This window comes from Electrophorus electricus, chromosome 21 (assembly GCF_013358815.1).
Source record: "Electrophorus electricus isolate fEleEle1 chromosome 21, fEleEle1.pri, whole genome shotgun sequence".
Lineage (NCBI taxonomy): Eukaryota > Metazoa > Chordata > Actinopteri > Gymnotiformes > Gymnotidae > Electrophorus > Electrophorus electricus.
The window spans coordinates 1,520,135-1,536,715 of record NC_049555.1 but is presented as its reverse complement, the minus strand read 5'-3'; the positions used below and the strand labels follow the sequence as shown (position 1 = coordinate 1,536,715).

The 16,581-nt window shown below is 36.4% G+C and overlaps 2 protein-coding genes across 6 annotated transcripts in view; both read right to left on the bottom strand.

Moving 5' to 3' along the window:
- Positions 1 to 7,926, bottom strand: part of lcor (ligand dependent nuclear receptor corepressor) — a 51,841-nt gene extending 43,915 nt beyond the window's left edge. Inside the window, exon 1 of one of the 2 annotated variants that reach the window (XM_027010487.1) lies at positions 7,830 to 7,926. In XM_027010487.1, the coding sequence (XP_026866288.1) occupies positions 7,830 to 7,926 (97 nt within the window). The remainder of the gene's footprint in view (positions 1 to 7,829) is intronic. The other variant, XM_027010488.1, reaches the window with a different exon arrangement.
- Positions 7,927 to 15,895: 7,969 nt separating this feature from the next.
- Positions 15,896 to 16,581, bottom strand: part of LOC113577699 (4-hydroxy-2-oxoglutarate aldolase, mitochondrial) — a 37,855-nt gene continuing 37,169 nt past the window's right edge. For all 4 annotated transcript variants that reach the window (XM_035520743.1, XM_027010489.2, XM_027010491.2 and 1 more), the window contains exon 8: positions 15,896 to 16,385. In XM_035520743.1, coding sequence (XP_035376636.1) covers positions 16,236 to 16,385 — 150 coding nt within the window. In that variant the 3' untranslated portion in view covers positions 15,896 to 16,235. The remainder of the gene's footprint in view (positions 16,386 to 16,581) is intronic.

The window sequence follows — 16,581 nt, the reverse complement described above, 5'->3', positions numbered from 1 at the left end:
CAGCATTCAAGAGATATTTCAGTCTTCTAAAGGGACAAAGTCTGAAAGTGTGGTCATGAGACTTCGATATGGGGAAAATGTTACGGTTTGTCTAACTTGATAATAGCAATAAAAACATTACGCATGTCTGGTGTAGTGGAGTTTGCACTTTTTTGCCTCAGAGCTAGTTGAATGCTCATTAAGAAAGAATTCAATGTACATTTGTATTTGTATATTCTTGATGCACATTGTTTAGACCAATTTATTTCCTTTTCTGTATGGATTTTATCATAGCGCACCATAACTATGATTTGACAGCATTATTTCTATTTGTTTAGAGTTCAGTAAATATCTGAACTCATACAAAAGTCTTTTCTGTCAGGGAACTCAACATTGGAAAACCCTGTTATTTATTTGCTCTCATCAGCACTGCATTTATATTCTGAAATGACCTAGAAATTGTACAAAAGGGGTTATTGAGTTAAGAGACATTGAAAGGGGAACAAGCTGATAATAAATGGGTTCATGACCAGGCCATAGAGGCAGAAAGAAGGAACTTAACATGTAAAAAAGCTCCACACAAACAGGAAGTCAGTAAGAGGACTGATTGTAAAACAGCAGATTGGGATAAGCATGAACAAATGACAAAGCATTTTTGTAAGTCACTCTAGATAAGACCTTCTGCTAAATGCCATAAATATAAACATAGGAAAGTCCTAATGCATGTTCAATTAAGAATTGGCCCTTACTGCATTTACTTGTATTCTCAATATCCACATCTAGAGGACATGTAAATGCCGAAACTGAAGCGTGAAGGTGTGAATCCACTTGCTAACAAACTAATCATACACAACACTGTTACCAAAACACTACAGAAGTTGTTGAAGTACTCAGGTACTGAGTATTCTCCCTGACGATTTTTATATATTAACACTTTGTAAACTCATTTGCCTTGATTTACTTGTTTATTTTATTTACAGAAAAAAACAAAAACAGTCCTGAACATTGTTTTTCCACCACACTGGCAAGAAAACTTTGAGGATTTAAGAATGTTCAGAAAGCATGATTTGTTGTAGGTGAGTCCAAAGGCATCTTATAGTCAAAGTTTCAGTGATTTTAACATGGAAATTAATATATTTTGCTGCACATAAGATTAAACTATAGGGAATAAAAAGAATGCAGATCTTTTTCAGGGTAAATGAAGAAAAAATTAACATTAACTAGACATAAGGCATGAACATGGGGAGTTTTATGAGCACTATCCAATGAGTCATATATCACGGACCGAAGAGCTTGCCATTACATACAAAAATGAATAAAATGAAGTAATTTAGTTAATTAGGTATTTATGTATATTAGGAATATATAAATTATTAATATTTTCCAACATCAGACTGCTCTTTAGCTACTCATTCTGAACAATGGATGAAGCTGTAGCTGGCTTTTTGCCTGGAATGTTCTTCTACCTTAGACAGTGCATCAATTGTCTTATTTAAATTCTCTGTTGCACATGCTAAAATGTTTTTTGCCCATTAAGCTGGGAGAAAATTAAATTAAAAATGTCAGACTTCAAGTTTTATGAATCTGGTCCAAAAAGTTTATTTTAAATTGTCCGAGGTTTGGCTAAATTATATTGCTTTAGTCATGTACAACTTTACTGGTCTGGAGGAGTTTTTGAAAAGTAAAAATAAGCCTACTCTGTTATTGCAATTGTATCAATTAATTCAAGGAATGAAATGAAAATGAACAAATGAAAAATAAACTTAGTTTCAAATCTGTAAACTGCTGTAGCTGATCAACACAGAGCCAGCCAAATGACAAACAGCTTCAAATATTTTCTAAAAGTCGATCAGCCAATAAAGTTTAAAGGATCACTACAGATTGCCTGTAGTTAAAAACAATTTTAAGCAAGTTTTCAAACATAATAGCTACTTTAGGCTTGCTGTTGTAAAGACTGAGCAATTGGGGTCAAGATTAGTGAGGATATTCAATTCTACTGGATATAAAAAAAAGAGAGAGAGAGAGAGACAGAGAGACAGACGTTTGTCAGAACAAAAATGCAGAAGTTTCTTCTTCTAAATACCAGATGCACATGCATTCCTTTTCGAAGGGACATGCATTTTGTTACTTTAGCTTAGTTTTTTTGGAGGAGGGCATCAAGTTGCTGGGGCATATAATATGTTTTATTAGCAGTATTATCTACATTTCAATTACTGAAATTGAGGCTGCTGCAAGGAAGTAAACAGTGTTCTTTTCAAACTATGTAGTCACTGACAAGTGACAGACAATAGGGAACACCTTAAACATCTTTTGATTTTTTCCAAATAATGTTTTAAGTATTTGAGCAAGATTCATAATTTTTGTATTCCTGCATATCTTTTCTACACAGGAACATGTAAACTTCATTTCCAGTATCAACACAGTATCAGTATCAAGGCTTGAGGACTTGATTTCTTAAGGGGAACACAAATTTGAAGGGCAGCTAAATGGAATGCAACACCTCCTGTCTGCATTCTTATCCCCAGCATTTTTCAAAATAAAGTTATGCCAATCAAAAGTAATAATTCATGTTACTGACAAGATACATATATACATATACATATATATATATATATATATATATATATATATATATATATATATATATATATATATATATATATATATATATATATATATATAAATAAGCATGCTACACACTGCACATGGGCCCCTGTGGACTTTAAACGATGACAACAGCTTATATTTGATTTTAAACAACTGTGCCTTTAACTGTGTAAATTAAATTAACACTTTTATGCGAAAAGTGAAATTAACAATGAATTGCTTTTGTTGTATTTAATTTAATGCTGAACAAGGTACTTAATTTCTTTTTTTATGCATTAAATACATGCTTTTGTAATGGCCCAACACTCCCCCAGTCAAGTGATCCCTCTATTTTTCTTCCTGTCTTTCCTTCCATGTGCTCTTTGTTTTCATCTCTCTAGCTCTTAACATTATTTAAATAATTATTTAACAATTTTCTTCAATTATGTAATTATTAGAATTGCTAAAATATGTTGCCTGAGTGTAAAATTTGTGTAGAAATATGCTGCTTTCGATTAGGTTGATAGTTGTTGAACCAGATCCTGTGTGATGATGCCCCTTGCAGCTGAAGAAGCAGAATTGTATTACTCCTTATTAGCTAGGTTCTTATTACAGACTAGTACAATATTATCTATTTTCACAATAAAATTCAGCATCACCCATAAGATAATGGATTCCTCATTGTGAGACTGGGTTCTCTGAATTTTAAGTCCTCAGACATTTTTCTCCTTGGCACCATCATCTTTGGACTGCACTTTAAGGGTCTAAACCTGCATTAAAGATGCTTTGTGAAAGATCTAAACAAAGAAAATGTGACTAAAGGAGGCCTGGAGCAAGGAAAATGGAGCAGAATTTGTGCTGTTGTCAACATATAAAAACAGGCGTTGGTTAAAAAAGGTTATAAAGAGGAAATGTACTAAAAAAATTAAAATAGTTTATTTATAAAAAATTGTGCAGCCTCACAACCAAAATATCAAATAATCTGTGAGTGTCCGTCATTCTAGAGCTGCCTTTCTAGCAGCCTGTTAATTTGGGGGTGGATGTATGACAGAAGCTAGAAATATTGTGTATTTAGATTCAGGCCAGACAAAATGCATCTGATCTTCATTATTTACCTGGCAATGAACAGTGATAGCAGGACCAGTACATAAATATATGAAATCATAACAAAAATCACAAAATATTCAAAATCAACAAAATATACAATGGATGCCTTGGACACAGACATGGATCACATTAACAAAATGTTAAAATGGAATTAAAGGTCATTAAATGAAAAGGAAAAAAACTGCCCACAGATTGCCACTGTAATCTGTTGTGGCAATAGAAAAATAAATGTGCCTAATTTCCATCATACATCTTAAAACCACTTTCATTTTTAACTCACTTATCATTTATTTATTCATTCATCTTCTGAACCTCTTAATCCAATTAAGGTCACAGGGGGCTGGAGCTTAACCAGGCAGCGCAGAGTGCAAGGTGGGAGCCAAATCTGAACAGGGGGCCAGTCCATCACAAAGCACTCAATGAATGATTGAAAGGGCAAATAAGCAATAATCACTATGTACTATACATCTACATAAAAGCTGGCCTGTGTTCCATTTTACACGTTTTGACAGCTTCTTAGTATTTGCAAACAAATATCTAAATAGTCCTTCTTAAAAACATTAGTTAAAGCAATACAATTTCAGAAGTGACCATAATAATATAAGCATGTTCATTAATCTAGTTCAAAGCATACACAACAATTGGCACCTTTTTAAAATGTATGCAACAGTGCAAATTCACTGAAATGTTTTGGGTTTTTTTAAAGAAAAAGTGTATAGATCAGTGACAATAAACAGCATGTGACAAACTGAATTACCATGAAAACACAACACCTCTGTTGTAAACACACTGACAATTCATAAAATACATTACCCCAGAAAAAAAATATCTACAATTTTTGATCCGAATAAGGCCAGCAACCTTTAAATTTACAAATTGCCATTGCAATCTCAGTAACATTGCACTGATGGAAAATGTGAAGAAAAAATCCTGGAAAGTGTGCCAGTAGTGGAAATTAAGCAAAGAAAATGTACATAATTCAAGAAACAAATGGTTACAGAAACCAGTTATGAGCATCTGGTCACAGTACACAAAAATCTTTCGCAGTTTGTTATGCAACTTTGGTTTTCAACAGCTGTGCTAAGATTAATACATCAACACTACAACAAATCAGGGCCAAGACAATTTCACTAAAGCCATGTTTGTGTATGAGTTGCAAGCACAAATTATGTTACATTACTCCATTAAAACACAATGTATTAGGTGGTGAAGACAGTGTTCAAAGTGTTGAAAGCTTGGGCAAATAATGGAAACAGCATATCTTGTGTTATTTCACACAGCTCTGAAAAAAAGTATGAATAAACAGGTTAGTGAGTACTTTGAGGTATTCACCTATTTTATCCCACCTTTATGTACATTAAGGATGGATCTATTCAAGAGTAATTACACATAAACCTTCAATGATTTAAGCTGCTGACCTCTAAGACAAAGGATGCCCATTTTAGAGCTTTTAGCAATCACATTCATCTTCTGCCATACATTGTAATTGCTATACATTTCCAGCAAGCACTTTGCTTGTGTTTAATGTCTAAATCAAAATAGCAGTTTGCACCAGGTTTTAGACATTGTACTGAGAATATATGTGGCCAACAAAGTGTTAATATGAAACCTTAAATCTATATTCCAAGCACAACAGGGAGTTTCTGAGGAACCTGAAGTCTGTAATGAAAATCGAATGATAAGCCTTGTGAGTAAGCTGCATCACTTAGGTGTACCCATATGTGATGCACATTTCATCAGCATGAACAGACATCAGCATTTTTCCCTACAGGAAAGTAGAGGTGGATGAAAAACTGAAAATTATGGAAATGTCTGTCTTTCTTAATTTTGATCAGATGGAGCAGACACAATGAAACAGGAAAACAGCAGAGGCACATTTAAATGGGTTAAGATAAAATATCAGTGATTTTTTTAAATTCCATGTTTACAACAATAAAATGTGCGATGGAACAGTCAAAAAAAAGACAATGGCATAATGAGCTAGTCAGTTACTTATGAGTTTTTACCATTCTTTTCACAGAGTAAACTATAGACCATACAACAGTGTAAAGCAGGTATGTACCATGTACTGGGTAAAACAGGAAAGTACAGCAGTACATGGGCTGGGCATTCCGTAGGTAGTTGTTCCTTTGTATGTTTGATGCTAAAACTTTAGGCATCCTTGACATGAAGGATACAAAAATAAACAAATAACATCATTTAAATATGCATATGGACTTAATCTTCTTTAGCAATTAAGAAGAATAATCACGCATCAAATCTACAGATTCAAAAAAACCCTTTGAATAGAGAATTTTTTCATACCTAAAATTAAAACAAACTACATTAGCCATAACCAGATCTGTATCATTACCCTAAAAATCAGCCATCACCTTAGACAAAGGGAACCACTCTTATGAGCATCACATCTTTAAAAAAAAAAAGACACAAACTCATGTTGCTCTCAAAACACCTGCACAGTTACAAGAGACTGTTGCTGCAGAGACGGAGATGGCGGTGTTTCCACAGTGCTAAATTCAAAGGCAAACAAGTGGACAGTACAAGAGTGAAAAGGCAGATCCAAAAATACCAACAAAAAACAAAAAAAAACAAAACAAGTGGCACTGCTAACACAAAGAAACCTCAATATAGCAAAATATATTAATTAAAAGCTGATTACGCAAAAATGAGCTTTAATGGTTGGGTTTGGCTGAGCAGTGGCTGTTCCCGAGTAACATAGCCATTCTTAGGCCGTTGTGTAAAGACATGAAGCATTTGAGGAATACATTAGAAATTAGCAAATCCCCGTTATTTCAAACCAGAAGCCGTTTATGCGCAGTCGTATTTGACAAAAGAATAGAACGGAATCCATTCGGGTACCAAGGTTTGGAGAACGTGGGGATTATTTAATAACTACCTGACTAATTTGATTTAAAATATGGGTATATTATGGTTTGAAGACAACACTAAGGGGGATTAATATATAGCAGAAGCGGTAGATAAGATAAAATCTCTCCCGCCGCCAGTAAACAACAGATCAACAATCGCACAGTGGAAATGGACCTGATATCTGAAGTTAAAAGCGACACGAAGATTAAAACTGTATTTTTTGAAAATCGGGAAAACCCTAGCTACTGGAGAAATAACAATCTTTCGTATGCAGGGAAATAAACTGATTACCCAATGCCAGTAGCAAGGGGGATGGGCAGAGCGTTTAAACATACCCCCAATGTCTTCTTAGCATCATTTAAACTAACGCTATTGCTGGAATATTTAGGCCCTTAATCAACTATTATTAGTTTAAACACACTGGTCAAGCAAGGGAGGCAATCATGTATTCATTTATTGCTCTTATTATGATCTAGGATATTTAGTATGATTTTATATGAATGGGCATCGCATGCTTGTAGAACTATTCGTCCTACTGGACTAAAGAAATCATAAAGATCTAATATTGTCAAACGCAAATGACTGCATGATAAATGACAATGGGCCTATTTCATAAAATAAAATCATTCTGCTAGAAAATGCCTTCGATGAAGACTGAGGCGTTCAAGCTCATGGTTGCTTAGCAATTGAGCGCAATGTCATTTCCTTTGTCATCCCCCACCCTAAAATACAAAACTGTTTTCTGTGACATTTCCCCAGTGCAGCAATGCGCGTCCCCTTTTACCGATTTGAGGACAAGAAGGTAACGCGCACCACCTTACCAGCTAGGCTATGAAAGGGGGCGCGCTCAGCCCTCCCCAGCGAGAAGATCAGAGCAGGGAGCGCGCACCACAGCAAGAAGAGCGCAGTTTCATTGGCTCATGCGCAATTCCCTCCTTACACGTGACACGCCCGCTTGCAATAAACAAATTCTAATTATTATATTTCAGGTCTTTAACCTTACACCAAAAATAAGTGACAAATAAAGAATAAAAACAAAAACACAGATGAATCGAGTCACAATGAGCGAAACAACCATTAGTCGCATTAATAAATTCTAATCAGTGCAATTTTGGATAAGGTCCAGAGGGAGGCAACCGGCTTAAAAGACAGCCTCGCGAAACAAAAAGCCGCTTCTCCTTCCACGAATGGCAACAGATTTTACTTAGCCATGCCAGGCACTGAATTACACAAACATAGCCCACAGAGAATGCCTTAAGGTTTCTGCATGCAATGTTAAATGAGCTTACCTACACAGTGAATGAGTTTATGCCGCCACGAGTCAAGTTCCTGCCGAAAGCCGCGCCTCTCGATCGTACATTGCTGCCGCTTGCACAGACTCGCCATTTTCTATCGGCCCCTCCCGCGGGCGCGCGCCTACTGCTGGGTCCTTCCCCGCGCATACGTAATCACTACTCCTGTGATCAGGCATGACTTGTGGTAGCACTGCAATATCTTCTAAATTGTCCTATCGTTGTCAAAGTATGACTCCAAATGTATCGCATTGCTGAAACTACTGTTTAGAATGCAAAAAAAGCTATATACTATTTTTCTAAAATTTGTAATTGATCAGTCTAATTTTGGTGACGAGTTCGTCGTGCCCTGTTAAGATTTTGGATAAAGGGAGACGCGCTTGGAGCACGCCGTTGATTCTTTATCACAAAATTACTTCACTTGTGATGTAATATAGCTTATTCTTACTTTTTATCTTTGAGGGCCAAATATTATTTATGGCTTTGTGAAGTCTAAAAACACAAAACAGTATAATAAAAATGAATTGCGCAATGATGAATTGTATGCATTTTGTAAAATGTACATTTGTATTTCTGTACAATGCATGACATTGGGGGCATTACCAATTTCAGTAAATTCTCTGGTTTCCAGTGGGCAACACTTTGGGCAGCCCTGGTCTAAATGCACATGCAAATGCTGAGGCATTAAGACAATAGATTCAAAGTTATTACACCTGTCATATTCACTCTTCTCTGTGTGTCAGGTGCATAAAAAGGGGGCACAGAAAATGCCCATTCTACAAAACTAAAATATATTGAACTCCAAAATCAAAGTACTTGCAGCTGATCTGGAAAACCAAACTGATTCTCAATATACATTCTCATATAGTCATTACAACTCAGAAAACAGCACGAGCTTCAAAAATGAATACCTGAATTTAGGATTGTTGGGCATTGATGCCAAGGTATAAGCAAGGTATGAGCCCTCTTTGCAACCTTTCATGTCGAATATTTTGAATTGTATTACAATGTTATGAAGCCTATTGTTTATGTATCTATGATGCATTTTGAGAGTTATTAGACTTACCTTTTATTTTGAGTTCAAAACCTATCAAGCAGTTCCTGGATTCGACTTGATTAGCCTTGACTTGATTGATTAGATTATTTTTACTACTACTACTACTTTTGTTGTTGTTGTTGTTATTGTTGTTGCTGTTGTTGTTATGTACTTATTTATTTATGGATGAATTTGGAAGTGTTGTATAGTCAGTAGTTATTATTTATGATTTGAGTAATAATTATGAAATGTCCATTTGACTGTATTTTGTCAGTTAATTGAAAGATTTTGCCATTGTTACTACATTGTTTATTTTGGTGATCTGTCTGACTGGACTTGGTTTTGTTCAAATGTCCTTTCAACTGGGGGCAGGACTTGGTGGGATGGGGATGTTAGTTTCTTCCTTTGTTTGCACTATATGAGCTTTTAGCACTATTCTCAATGCTGTTATCTGCACATGCTTGTTTGGAATTAAATGTAGAGTCTTTGAACATTAAGGTTATGAGCAGTGTTATAAAAAAGGAAAAACACCGTAACTTTTTTAAAGAAAGAAGATATACATTGGGATCTTGTAAGTAACATATCAGTCTGATGCTGAGCATGTTAAAACTTATATGTGAGTGGGTTGGTCAAATCCATTTTTCTTACAGATCCAATCAAAACATCTAATCAAAAAATCAAATAATTAATTCATGACAATGAAAGAGAATTTAGTTATATTAGTTACAGGTATATTCTTAGGCCAGCATGTGACAATAATGAATATGTACACTATAAAAAATTATTGTCAGCAGCAGCAAAAAGTAAACTTCTGGGATCCCATGAACACAAACCTAATTGATACAGTGGGTGAATTAGTCAGCATGTTGTGATGTCAACAATCCACCTTTGGTCACTGTACCCATTTTCACTCTGGTATATATGAACCCACTGTCTGCATCTACTGAAGCCTTAACTCTTTCCAGCTGTCTGGCCATTCCTGAAAAGTATGATGGCTCCCCAAATTACTGCAAGCATTTTTTTGGAAATGTTCACTGTATTTCAGCCACACCCCCTAAGTGTTTCCTACAGATCACTTTTGAAGTTCCACTATTATCAGGGAGAGCTATAGTTATGTGAAATTTCCAGACACCTAATGCTCAGACATATTCTGATTTTGAAATCCTTTTCTGGAATGTGTTTGATTATGCTCTGTCCAGAAAGCCTGCAGATGAACATCTCCAGCACCTGAGATGAAGAGAGAAAGTCAGCCGCAGGCACTGCTTTAGCCTGTAGCTTTTAGCCATGTTATCTGCTGAATGCAGCTGGGATGAAACCATAGTCTAAACAAGTCCCTTAAATCAGAACTAGCTTGTAAGCACAACTTTGCAGCCACACCGGAGGAGGAGGAGAATGCCCCCTGGAATTTCTTGGGGTGGGGGGGGGTGGGACGACTACGGCTACCAAGCCAGGACCACAGCTAGCTGAGGGGCTCCAGAGGGACCACAGTGTAGGCAGTTTGGTGGAGCCAGCTAGGTCCCTGGCTAGCGAGGTAGTAGCCTGTGTTCTCTCATTCTTGAGTATAGGCCATGAGCACTGGATGGGTCCACCCAATGTCGTGTTGGGAATCCACCTGCAGAAGAACAGTTTTATTGCTGAGTTTGTGGTGCAAATTAGAACTGAACATTATTTGCTTAGAACTTGCTTATTCTGAAGATTCATTTTATTATTGAACAACTACAGTGCTCTCAGTTAATCCAAAATGTTTATAAACCTCAAACCTGAATATTTAAGTAAGTAAAAGTGAGGTTTTGGCTTTCTTATGAGAATATGTGTGCAGAAGTGAAATATGGAAATTTTCCCCATCTTACTTGTTTATTTTCATCTGTTAAAGAGAGAATAATAAACAAACAACTCAAAATGTACAAATAAACATCTGACATTAAAAATACTAAGTGACCAATATAGCCACCCTTCCATTCATGGAGTCTGTCAGTTTCCTACTCTGTTGATCAACTTTTTGTACAGCAGCAACCAGCAATGTTTTCCTTCATTGTAGATCTCCCACAAAAGAAGGACCCAAAAATAGGGTTTAGGTCAGGTGAGAAAGGGGGCCATGGCATTATTCTTTCATCTTTAAGGCCTTTATTGGCTAGCCATGCAGTGGAGTACTTCAGTGCATGTGATAAAGTATTGTGCTGCATAAAAATCATGGTCTTCTTGAAAGATGCAGACTTTTTCCTGTACCATTGCTTGAAGAAAGTGTCTTTTAAAAACTGGCAGTAGGTTTGAGTCCATCTTCAACCCAAAAAGGTCCAACTAGCTCATCTTTAATAATATCAGCCCATATCAGTACCCCACCTCCACCTTGCTGGCATCTAAGTAGAAGTGGAACTCCGTGCCCATTACTGATCCAGCCACAGGCCCATCCATCTGGTCCATCAAGAGTCACTCTCATCTCATCAGCCCATAAAACCTTTGAAATATCTTCAGATATTTCTTTGCATCTTGTTCAGTAGTGGTTGGGTTCCAGCCTTCCTTACCTTGGCCATGTCTCTTAGTACTGAACACCTTGTAGTTCTGGGCACTCCAGGTAGGTTGCAGTTCTGGAATATGATAGAACTGGAGGATAATGGGGTTTCTGGTTGCTTCATGTTTGATTCTCCTAAAATCTTTGGAAGTTAATTTATGTCTTTTTTCTCAACATTTTCCTGGTGACCCTGTTGACCATTTGCAACAAAACATTTGATGGTTCTGTAATAACATAGCATCTTAGCAATTTTAAGAGTGCTGCATCCCTCTGAAAGACCTTTTTTGGAGGGGACGACAATTTCGACTTTTCAGAGTCAGTTAAATATCTTTTTGGCCCATTTTGCCTGAGGAAAAGAAGCTGCCTAATAATTAGATCACATGGCACATCACCAAAGCATGGAGGTCTCCCTCTTCTTCAAATGCTGCCTCTCTCACAGACTGCATATGCCAGAGTTTTCTGAGACAAGGAGTGAAAAGCTGACAAAAAGTGCAAGCGAACAAAACAGAAAAAAGAAAACAAAAAGGAGACCATTGCTTCCAAAAATGGTCAGCCATTTTGTCACAGGTGTAGAATGTGCAGGAAAAAGGGAAACAAATTCATGTCTCAAACTGAAGAGTTTACTGAAAATATCAAATCAAAACCAAATGCAAAAAATGTGTTAACAGGAACTAAAAACCATCATTGCAGTGACCGACAAAGTCATAGAAACACAAATCAGCTTAAATAAGGAACAACATAACAATGGGACACAGGTGGTGCGGTGAGTAAGGCACACACCACCTGAATTGGACACAAAACCCTTTTGGAGAATTTTTGTGATGTTTAATGTTTTGTTGTTTTCTCTAACAACAGAACTTCTGTACCAGTCGATCTACCACACAGCATTCAACAAGTGCTGGAAGATATTCCTTTACCCCACCACAAGAGTTCTGATTGATTAATACTTTTAGCCATTTAATTAGTTAAAATATGCTATGCATTTTTTTTTAGTAATTTTGCTGTATGGAAAAAGAGGAAAAAATAGCAAAATGCTACGAGCAACAAGAAAAAGGTTGATGTATTTAATAATGAAAGGGCCATCCAAAATAATCAAATAGGCCAAAGTAATGACCTGAACAATGACATTTCTAAACCAAAGCAACATTACGCACAGAGTGAAAAACAGTTCAGGCCAAAACCAGAAAAAAGCATGTATGCATGGTTTTAATTTGCTGCCTGTCTAACTGTTTGGTTTTCCCCTTTTTGGAAAACGCTACCTAAATTAAGCCTGCTGTCTAGAGTTTGATAAACTTAAAGAACTGGAGAGGGTAGTGAAAGAGGAATTTAATTTACCTGTACCCTTTGCTCTGTATTACAAGGATGCAGATTTTGGAGATTTTTCTTATTTAACTACTACAGCTACTTTGAAAGACTAAGACACCAAGATTGTTTTGTGAAGCCTTTGCTTATCATCTTAATAGTGATTGACAACCCTCAGGATATGTCCACTCCAGCTCAAGATGCCCCATCATCTGTCTTCATTCATCTCATCAGATACAGTATCAACTGAGTCTACTGTCAACTTATCAGATGTCTCATCTGTTCAGTCTGGATCATCAGTTTTGCTGTCCCTCCTGATGACTCAAGGGATGCCGTCACAGGTCAGCTCAACATTCCTGAATTTCCATTTTCTCAAGTGTTGAAATTTTGTGCCTAGCCATGAGCAAAATTTTGCTCATGCAATTTTTTTCTAACATTTTTTTTTGGGGGGGGAGTGTTTGAAAGCCACTAAGGATGCTGGTGTGGATAATCAAAGAGAGTGATTATCCAGATGGCTTGATGGTACACCACTTTGCAAATACTGAGCACCTTATTACACATTACCAGGTTAGTGTGGTACATGCATACAGTCATGTTTAATAAAAACAAATAATAATAATAAAAAACATAGGAAACTGCCTGAAAACATTTGTTTCAACATATTTAAACATATGGACTTTTGATTTTCATTTAACAATATTGAAAGATGGTAATATAATTAAACAAATAAAACTGAAGAAATATCTAAAAAAAATAATATGTAAACTGTATTTAACAGAAATGCAATTTTCTTGTGAGGAAAATGTTAGCATTCCCCCACATTTATTACTACTTAAAATTCAGAAAAATCAAAATCGGGTGTACCACATCAGCTGCAGATTATCAGAACATTATTACAGATGATTTTCGAGGAGCCTCTCTTATTTAATCCTCAGATATTTAGTTAGGCTTGCTCGTGATTGTTGTAGTGAGTGGTATCACCTTAGTGACATCCAAAGAGCTATATGAGGCTTTCAGAAATAAGGTTGTATATGCATAAGAGTCTGGGACAGGTTTTAAACACGAACAACTAGAAATTGTCATTGCATTGTCTGGAAAATAATTTTTAAATAAATGAAGTGTCCTAAATGTTTCTTCACATGAAAATTGCATTTCTATAAATTACAGTTGACAAATTATTTTTAAGAAATTTGTTGGGTTTTTTTTTGTTACATTACCTCCATCTCTCAGTATTGTTAAAATGAAGATCAAATGTAGATATGTTGAAAGTTTTTTAAAAAGACAAAGGCTTTCATCGGGTGTCCTAATTTTCACATGACACATCCGCAACACTTTGGCCCCTTTATGATACATCTGCATTCTGAAGTGCCTTTATGACAAAGACAAATGTTTTGTGTGAGCCCAATGTGATGATAAAGACTGGAATTCCCAATTCAGGTCTGAAGGGTTTTAGTGATGATTGTGACCTAGACAGGCAAGCAGCAGTGCTTTAAAATAAATTCTTTTACTGGAAGCCACTGTAAAGCCTTACATTGTATGGACAAAAGTGTTGGGACACCTGCTTATTCATTGTTTCTTCTGAAGCATTTAAAATTTTTTAAAAAGCTGCGCTTATTGGAGTAACTGTCTCTACTTTCCAGGGAAGGCTTTCTACTTGATTTTGGATCAGTGCTGTGAGCATGGGCATTAGTGAAGTCAGAACGTTGGATGATCATGATCCCACCTCATCCCCAACCCTCCAACTCATCCTAAAAGCATTGGATGGAACATCATCATTGGAGAGAACACAGTTTCACTGCTCCACAGCTATGGGGGAGCTGGCGGTTTTTGAACCCCACTAGCCCATATCTGGCATTAGGCATGGTGCAAACAGGTTAATGATCATCTGCTCCAGAGAGTCCTATTCTCTACAGGGACTAGACAAGCTATGTGTGTGCACATTTGCACATCTGTATCAACAATGGGAGCAACTTAAAAGTAGATTAATTAGAAGGGGTGTCCACAAACATTTGTACACAGTGTAAGCATTGGGCTATTGTACCCATTTCTTTTGGTATTTTCAGCAGATGGATTTTGAACTAGCTGAAACTTTTTGATGGTCTGTTTAGGGAAGACTTTGAAAAGACAATTGCAGTAATAAAGCCTTCTTGAGATAAAAGCATGAGTTTTTAAGTCATGTTTTGACAAGGGAGAAAAAAAACTGATTTAATCATTGCTTTTACATGGTTGCTAAAATTGAGGCCACAACACAATTTATGTACACTGTCTTTCATTTTAAGTCCTTTAGTGTTTGCAAATGAGGTTTAAAAGACAGATCTTTGGGAGTCATTGGCATGTAAGGAAAAGACCCGTGTGGAGAGGAACATATGTTTGTAAACACTATCATATAATTAATCTGTTAACATAAAAATGTTATTTCAGGACACCAATGGAGATCTCAACCCTGATGACCTGAAACACCACACCCTAAAGATTGTAACCAAAGGGAGCTCTGCAGATGGGGGTCTTTTAGAAGTAGGGATTGTTTTTGGAAGGGGTACAGGTGATTCTAAGATTACAGAGTGCCCCGAATGCATGCGTCATATTTGTCGGCCTGATGTATGTAGTCAGTTGGAGCTATTGAATTTTTTCCAAAATAGCTACTGAAACTAGACCGTAGGAAACTGTCCCCCAAGAGTCTGTCATTGGAGAACAAGTTGTGGACAAATGTATGTTGAACACTGATGCTGCCAAAATGTACAAGCACACAGACACACCATCACACATCTTAATAAAGCAGATAATCCCAGCAACACACCATTTTATATGCAGATTTATGTGATACCGTCCACTACTGTTTGGATTTTGACTGTACTTCTGTTTAGTTTTTCATTGATAGGTTAGTGAGGTGGGTGTTGGGGAAGCTATGACAATGTTAGTGATTGTGAACTGGAAAAAATGAGTTTAGGTCTAATGCAGACCCATTACTTATTTCTGTCACCTGTACTTACAATAGCAGCTCCATACTGTGGCATATTGCATTGTATTATTACATGGCCTCTTGCATTTTTTTTTATTGTAAAGGCAAGCAGAAAAAGACAGTGGTTTTTTTTGTTTTTTGTTTTTTTTTCTATGATATACTTATCCAATCGGGTTAAATGCTCACCCAAACCGACTGGAACACCAATTATCAAATACCACTCCTTTTTATAGTGATTCATGTTTTCCACCAATAACTAATTGTTTAAACTAGTTTTTAATAAGATATGACAGAATAAAATATTGTCTGGGTTACATTAACAAGGCATTCTATTTGTTGTTTTTACTGAGAAGATCAGATCACATTATAGGAGCCAATTAGGCAATAAGCTTTCAAAAGGGTTCACATATTTTGTCTTGCAACTGTATGCATATATTAAGATGTATAAAGCAGGGGCACTCAATCCAATCACCAAGAAGCTTCTGCAAATACAAATTATTATTCTGCTGTGTACATTTATACCAGGCAATCAAAATCCTTAAAAGCTGATTCATCAGGTTTACATGCAGTAGCTATTGTAGAACCTGTGATCTATGCCTACAGCCAACCATTTGAGGAGAAGTCTGTATGAAGCTGCTTTAATTGAACCTCTGACAAAGGCTGTAAAGGAGAGCGACACACACCACCATGGTACCCGAACCACTCCATTGCCTGCTTCAGAGCAGGAATGCCAAACTTCCGTGTGACCTACAAAATAAAAGTGGAGACAAATTATGTGATTGAATTACACAATTTTTGCAGCATTAAGTTCATACCCAAGTCATTAGGTACTAACAGTTAAAGGTAGAATAGGCAGTTTTATATAAACCAGTAAGTATAAACGAGTTTTAGAATCCCACCCCCTACCTTCAGCCCTCCTTCCAGAGCCACTCCCCTGTAACAC